Below are 7,285 nucleotides of genomic sequence, written 5' to 3' on the forward strand. Positions count from 1 at the left end.
ATACTCTGCCGAGCTTGATGCTCGTTCGAGTATTAGCGTACTCGATGGTGCTCGTTACTAGAACGAGCATCAAATCGCGTTCGACCCCGCCCCAGCTTTTGGCTCTTCCCAAAGCTGACGTGCCTGTTTTAGCCCCTCCCTGCCACGACGCAGCGCGCGTCTTTTGAAAATTTTTGGTCTGGCAGGGAGGGGAAGGGGAAGGGGGAGGGGGAGAGAGAGAGAGACGAACCAAGAAAAAAAGAAAAAAAAGCTTGTGACTCTGCGTTCCACATACAAAAATGCTCGAGTCTCCCATTTTAGTCAATGGGGTTCGTTACTCGAGTAGGGCTCTCGAATTTTACGAAAAGCTCGACTCGAATAACGCGGACCCGAGCATTTGGGTGCTCGCTCATCTCTAATAGTGACCATTCTGAGAACTGCAGGCTTGTACAACCAACATGAATGGGACAAACCTGTTGTACTCAGAACAGTTTCTATAAATATTATGGAGTTCTGTAGTACGAGCACGATCGTGCTCAGATGTAAACATTAAAGAGGCAGCGGCGCTCCACGGTACTTTCAATCAGCTACTTGGCAGGCATCCCGAGTGGTGGACACCCATCAATCAGATATTGATGGCCTATCCTGGGGCCATTCTATTGCAGCTCCAAAGGAGGTTGTGACACAGAGCTGCCTAGTTATGCAGTGATGCAGCCACCATAGCCGATATTACTGCATAATTAAGCAGATTTGACATTCAGGATTCTGGGAAGTTTGAGTGATAACTAAAAAAAAAAATGAAACAAAAAACTGTTGGAGTCGGAAAACATAAAATCTCTCCGATTCTATCTAAAATGAAATGCGAACTGACGGAATGTAATTGGTTGCTATAGGTAACTAGATAGATGCACGTGTACAGTTACACAATTGTACATAAATGGCGCAACCTACAAATAATATCACTTTTAGGTATTTCATTGCATTTACTGTACTTTGTTGCTGTCTTTAACCCTTTCCAATCCACTGTCTTTCTACATTCTGATTGAAGCTTGTACAGCTCCAATGTCAGAAAACGTCCGACAGGGTATTGTTACCGTCTATTGCCAGCTACTCCGCTGTCAGAGCCTCTCTGGTGCACACACACTGGCTTTAGCCAGCAGATGGCGCCATTGTATAACAGCAAATAGAGAAAACCTTTTAGGAAACCCTGAATTCAAAATTGGATTGGAAAGAGTTAAACCTTTAGAGCAAATTGTACCTTCCAAATGCGTGCTGCAAACTGTAAACTGCTACAAAGGAGGAAACTAGGGGAACTTGCTGTACAAAGCGATACACTGCTGGGTAATTAAATAATCTATCTAAAATATCCTATCACACCTTCATAGCAGAAATGTATTTAGATACTAAGAACGCCGGCGGTACTTGTGAGCGGTGACACTTGTGCTCTTCTCTTCGCAGGTCACTCACTTATTTGATAATGGAGGCACGGTGTTCTTCGCTATATTCATGGCAATATGGGGTAAGTCTGTTTTACATTCAGTACTCTATAGTTTCTATCTACAGTTAGGCTTATACACTGCATCGTGTTGCTTGAGGGGGCAAAACGGATTTATGGCATAAATACATATTAACCCTTTCCAATCCACTGTCTGCCGTCTAAAGTCATTCTGATTAAAGGCTGTACAGCTTCGATGTCGAAAGACGTCCGGCAGGGTATTCTTACTGTAGATTTCTGGCCACTCTGTTGTCAGGGGCCTCTCCAGCATGTCACATACCGCAGTACTGGCTCTAGCCAGCAGATGGCACCATTGTATAATGCCAGAAAGTGAAAGCCCCCTAGGAAATCCTGAATCCAAAATTGGACTGCAAAGGGTTAAAGTATGGTGTTTATATCGGAAATGTGCGCACGGCTTCTATTGGGAAAATAACGCTGGGTTCGGAATTATTGGTCCCGTATTGGCAAATGTCAATGAACCTGCACGGGTGGAGAGACCAGCATAGGTATGGTGTGGTGGTATTAATCATATCCGGCAGAGTATTAGTTTTGCCTGGAGCATTCCTTCAAGTGCAGATACAGGAAATGCTTACATTGACACTTACGGCTTCTTCACACGGACGTATGCTTTTTTTGCGTATGCCTCAACGCAGTGTATTTGTGCTATGCACAAGGCTTTTTTTTCCTCGTGTTGGCGTATTTTATTGTACTTTTTGCACATATTCATTTATGCGTGGTAGATGACTACGCTCCAATTTAAATGGCTATCTAGCCCAATCAGTTCCAGGGGTGTTCTTTTTTTCATAGAATTGCACATTGCGCGCCTTTTGCGCACCTGTCGTAGACTTCTATTGGGACCGTTGGTGTACAACTAAGCTGAAAGATAAAGTAGGAAATTTGCTCTGTCTGTACACTAAAAACTATATGCAAATATATTAGAATATATAGTATACTGGTAATGTGCTACAATACCCCATGTACTAAAACACTAGAGACCTCTGCTGTTCTGTCTTTGCACTGTTCGCATGTGACACGCGTAGGGTAGTCAGAAATACGGTGCAGAGAGGCAATCTACCGACTATGTGATATATGACCATCAATACTGTATCCTATATAAGGATTATGTAATACCTCCAATACTGCTAAAATAATCCAACAGCTGAAAATGTGCCTGGATCCCTGGATGTCATCCTAATGAAGTAGGTCGAGCATGTTTATAGGTTTCAGAAGAACATTTATAGAGATTCTATAATACGGGGCAATTGTCTAAATTACCCACTTTGCAGTGACTTCTTCAGGTCGGATTCACATGGGCGAGTTTCATGCATGAGTTCCGTCCAAATGCGATATGGATGGAACATGCAGGCATAAAGGGCTTGTTCACATGGTTTCTTTTAATATCAGATCTTATTTATGTGGATCTAACACTTATTCTGCAGAAGAAATCTCAGGCCAACCCTTTGGATTTTGCTGTGGATTTCCATGAGGGTCCACACAGGGATTTTGCCTTTTTCACTGGGGTAACTCTGTGCAAATCTGTGTGCACTACCCAATACTGTTTCAACTGTATCAAAAATTCCAATAAAAGGGCAATACATTGGTATATAATCAGATGAGTCTACCTAATTGGTTATCCCTGCTCAGGCCTCTGTTTCGGACCTTGTGCTAGAATTTTGGATGCTGACTAAAAGGGTTTTTCCAAATTAAAATCAGTGGGGGTATAAACTGTGTGGGGTGGAAAAAAAAACAAAACCTGACCCACCACTTGCTGATGCTTCAGCCTTCTGCTTAGTTTGGTGGCAGCAGCCACATGGGTTGTTTACCCACATGACCTCTGCAGCCAATAGATGGCTGGACGGGGATGATATCACTGACGTATTGTAAACCTGAGTCGCAGCTTCAACATTAGAAGCCCACGAGACAGTTACCTGGTGATGTCGCCTGTCAGATGCCATGGTACTGAAGCAGCGGTCTGGCGCCACAGTGAGTATATGGATTATTTATAGTTTTAGACATGGGGGCTAAAACTATATTAAAAGAAATAACTCCTTTAAGGAAATTCTAATTTGATACTAAAACAGTGTTTTCCAATGAGAATACTATTGATGATGTATCCTCAGGATAGGTCATCAATAGTTGATCAACTGGGGTCTGTTGCTCCGGACTCTGAACGATCAGCTGAGCGAGTGCCCACTGTCTGTGCTGCAAATACACAGAGGTTGGAACAGAAGCAGCGGATGTCTCATCCCAGCCACTACACAGTGGGAGGCATGGAGACTTCCGCTCCGACCTATCCTAAGGATAGGTCATCAATAGTATTCTCCCTGGAAAACCCCTTTAATTGTAAGAACCATAGTGGTCTAGGGTGGTGGAGGGCTTATAGCTAGAGTTCCTGATGGTGCAAGGCAGTAAAAGCTTTTTAATTGCAGTTTCAGGTTGTTCCTGAGGTTATAGTTCTTTTCAGGCCACCCAGGACATGTTGTACCGCACTGACAGTGGATCAGCTGATTGGCCGGGATCCTGAGCAGTGGTCCACCACTAATCAACTATTGATGATCTATCCTAAGGATAAGTCATCAATACTATTCTCCCTGGAAAACCCCTTTCATTGTAAGAACCATAGTGGTCTAGAGTAGTGGAGGGCTTATGGCTAGAGTTCCTGGTGGTCCAGGGTGGTGAAAGCTTATATGTTGCACTCTTGGGTTGTTCCTGAGGTTATAGCTCTTTTCAGGTCACCCAGGACATGCTGTACCACACGGACAGTGGATCAGCTGATTGGCGGGGATCCTGAGCAGTGGACCACCACCAATCAACTATTGATGATTAGAGATGAGCGAGCATACTCGTCCGAGCTTGATGCTCGTTCGAGTATTAGGGTGCTCAAGATGCTCGTTACTCGAGACGAGCACCACGCGGTACTCGTCTCGATTAAACGAGCACTGACCATTGAATTCAATGGAGCCGGCAATACAGCCGGCTCCATTGAAAGCAATGGGCTGCCGGCAATCTCAGGATGAATTTTCGGGAAGGGCTTAAAAATATAAGCGCTTACCTGAAAATCATCCTAAAATGTGTAAAAATAAAAAAATGTCAGCATAAAGATCGTTCTCCTCTGCCATAGCTGTAACAGCTGTGGCAGAGAAGAACGATGTTAGCCCATTGAATTCAATGGGCGAACATCGTTCTTCTCTGCCACAGCTGTTACAGCTGTGGCAGAGGAGAATGATCTTTATAGTATATGTTCTCAATGGGGTCGGCGCTGCTGCCCCATTGAGCGCATATATAGAACACAAGGAATCGCAGAATGCAGATAGGCACGATCTGCGATTCGTCGTGTCCTATAATTTATCGCATATCCGCATAAAAAGCGGACCTGTGACCGATTCCATTGCGAAGCAATAGTTCTATATTTGTGCAGATCGCATGCGCATCCGCAAATCGCGGCAAAAAACGGTCGTCTGACCGAGGCCTAAAAGTAACAGACACTAACATATCAGACTGTTTACCAAACATAACAAAAACAAAGAAACAATTGGCTAGATCAGTACAACAGTTCCCCTCTTACAGATGCACACTGTGCATTAGTATGCATCATTAGTCCAAGACCTGCGTTGATTGGCCAGTGCTGCCCATGTGAATAGCACTGGCCAATAGGAGCAGCATACAGTGTGCATCAGGTAGTCAGAGAAGCAGTTCGGCCATCTTCATTTATCCTGGCCCGGAGGGTTTCTTTAAGGATTATTATTTTGTTGCTATTTTTTTACTTTTAGCTAATTACTCTTTAAAGTATTAGAAATAAACAGAGTGCTTCTGTGAATGATTATGGTTTACCGGCGGTGTAGGGTTATGGTAAGATTTTACATTCGACCATAAAGTACTAGAGAAGTAGACTATGGATTTCTCTGAGAGCTCTCAATTCCTTGACCTGATTCTAGATTTCAGCGGTATCACGCAATACAGTCATATCAGCAGTAACAGAAATAAATGGCACCTTTTCTATCTACTTCAAATAAGACCTTTGATAAGAGATCCCTTTATTCAAGTCTGAGAATTTCTTAAAGGGAATGGCTACAAGGTCAAGGCAGCTGAAGGACCTATAGTGAGGTATATCCCATCTACTGTATTATATTGCTGTGATGATTTAGAAACCAGTTCCTTAGATTTCACTTATTCCATTGATCTGTATTTCTTACAGCATTTTCGCCCTTTCCAAACCAGAAATTTTTTGGTTTTTCATTTCTTCTTCTTCACCTTCCAACTTTTTTTTATCTTCCCACCGGCATAGCCATATGGGGGCTTGTCTTTTGCAGGATGAGTTGTATTTTTTTAATGGTACAGTTTAACTGATGTAATATATTGTATAACTTCTAAGAAGTTCTAAGTGAAGTGAAATGGAGAAAATGCAATTCTGCCATTTTTGTGGAGGTTCTATTTTTATAGGGTTCAGAGTGTGGTAAAAAATGCTGACTTTAGGCCGCTTTCACACAGGCTACAAAATCGCGTAATTTTCTCGCAATACGACAGTAATACAAATCGCATGTATGTGAAGCCCAAGCTTTCCAATGGTTTTTTTCACATTAGTGAAGTTTTGTAGGCTGCTACATTGCAAGAATGCCAAATCGTGGGGCACGCTCTATACAGCCATGATTTGCATATTTTTTTTTTTGTCGCCCATGTTTTCTTATGGAGCCTTTGTTTGAGCAGCATTGCAACTCTCACAAAATTGCGGTTTTTGATGCAATGCAATGCTACTTTAAGATAAGAAACTCCTACCCTAATGTACAATATATCGCAATACCTCTATACTGCAGAATATTATACTTTACAGGTAGCCCTGGGAGCCTTCACAGAGCCCCAGGCTGCCATGGTAACTAGTCAGCACCCTGCAATCATGTTGCAGGGGGGTAGCCGGACTACAGAGAAAGCACTCTGCCTCTGTCCAGTCTTTTAAGGATATAGACATTAAAAAGTCAGAAGTGTTGTTGATGAGGTAAATTGACTTCTGCCTCATTGGGGTTTTTTTGCCTTCCGCTGGATCAACACAAGGGGGGTTGGGAAGAAACAGGCTGAACTTGATGGGCATTTGTCTTTTTTCAGCATAGCATACTATGTTACTATGTAAATGTCTCGGCCAGTTTAAGTGATGCGGCATCTAGAAGGGTAATGGTATATGACAGCCAGCACAGTCTTGTATGGAACGTGCTCGGCTCCTAGGCCAGCTCCATACTATCCCCATCCCCACCCCCTTAAAGTTTTCTTTAAGGATTCAAAAAGATCTAGATAAGCTTGAAAGGTGGGCGGTGACTAACAGAATGGTATTTAACAGGGAGAAATGTGAAGTCTTACATCTACCCTGTTTCCCCTAAAATAAGACGTGTCTTATATTAATTTTTGCTCCCAAATATGCGCTACGTCTTATTTTCAGGGGGTGTCTTATTTTTCAATGAAGAAGAATTCACATCTATTGTTCAACAAAAAAATAAACACTTGTAATCAGGGATGGTATTGCAGCTTCTGGCCACCAGGGGGAGCTCATCACAGCAGACGTGTACAGCAGGAACAGAATATACAGTATGGCATTTTCCGGCCAGCAGGGGGAGCTCACAACAGCACACTCGTACAGCACAGCAGGGACAGGATAACAGCGGCAGGAGAAGGGGTAACGGCAGACTGTCTGCAGATCTACTGATACATCTGGCAGTAGGAGACAACAGGGATGGCAGCAGGGGACGGGCCTCTTGACATGCCTGCACATTTACAAGCGATGGCCGCGGAAGGAAACATTGGGATCGGCGGCAGGTGACTGTCTTC

General features: G+C 43.4%; 1 protein-coding gene across 1 annotated transcript in view; it reads left to right on the forward strand.

Annotated features, from left to right (window-relative positions):
• ANO3 (anoctamin 3) overlaps positions 1-7,285 on the forward strand; it is a 140,534-nt gene that overhangs the window by 73,698 nt on the left and 59,551 nt on the right. The window contains exon 10 of the mRNA XM_066584200.1: positions 1,438-1,498. Coding sequence (XP_066440297.1) covers positions 1,438-1,498 — 61 coding nt within the window. The remainder of the gene's footprint in view (positions 1-1,437; positions 1,499-7,285) is intronic.

The sequence above is a fragment of the Eleutherodactylus coqui genome, chromosome 11 (genome assembly GCF_035609145.1).
Source record: "Eleutherodactylus coqui strain aEleCoq1 chromosome 11, aEleCoq1.hap1, whole genome shotgun sequence".
Lineage (NCBI taxonomy): Eukaryota > Metazoa > Chordata > Amphibia > Anura > Eleutherodactylidae > Eleutherodactylus > Eleutherodactylus coqui.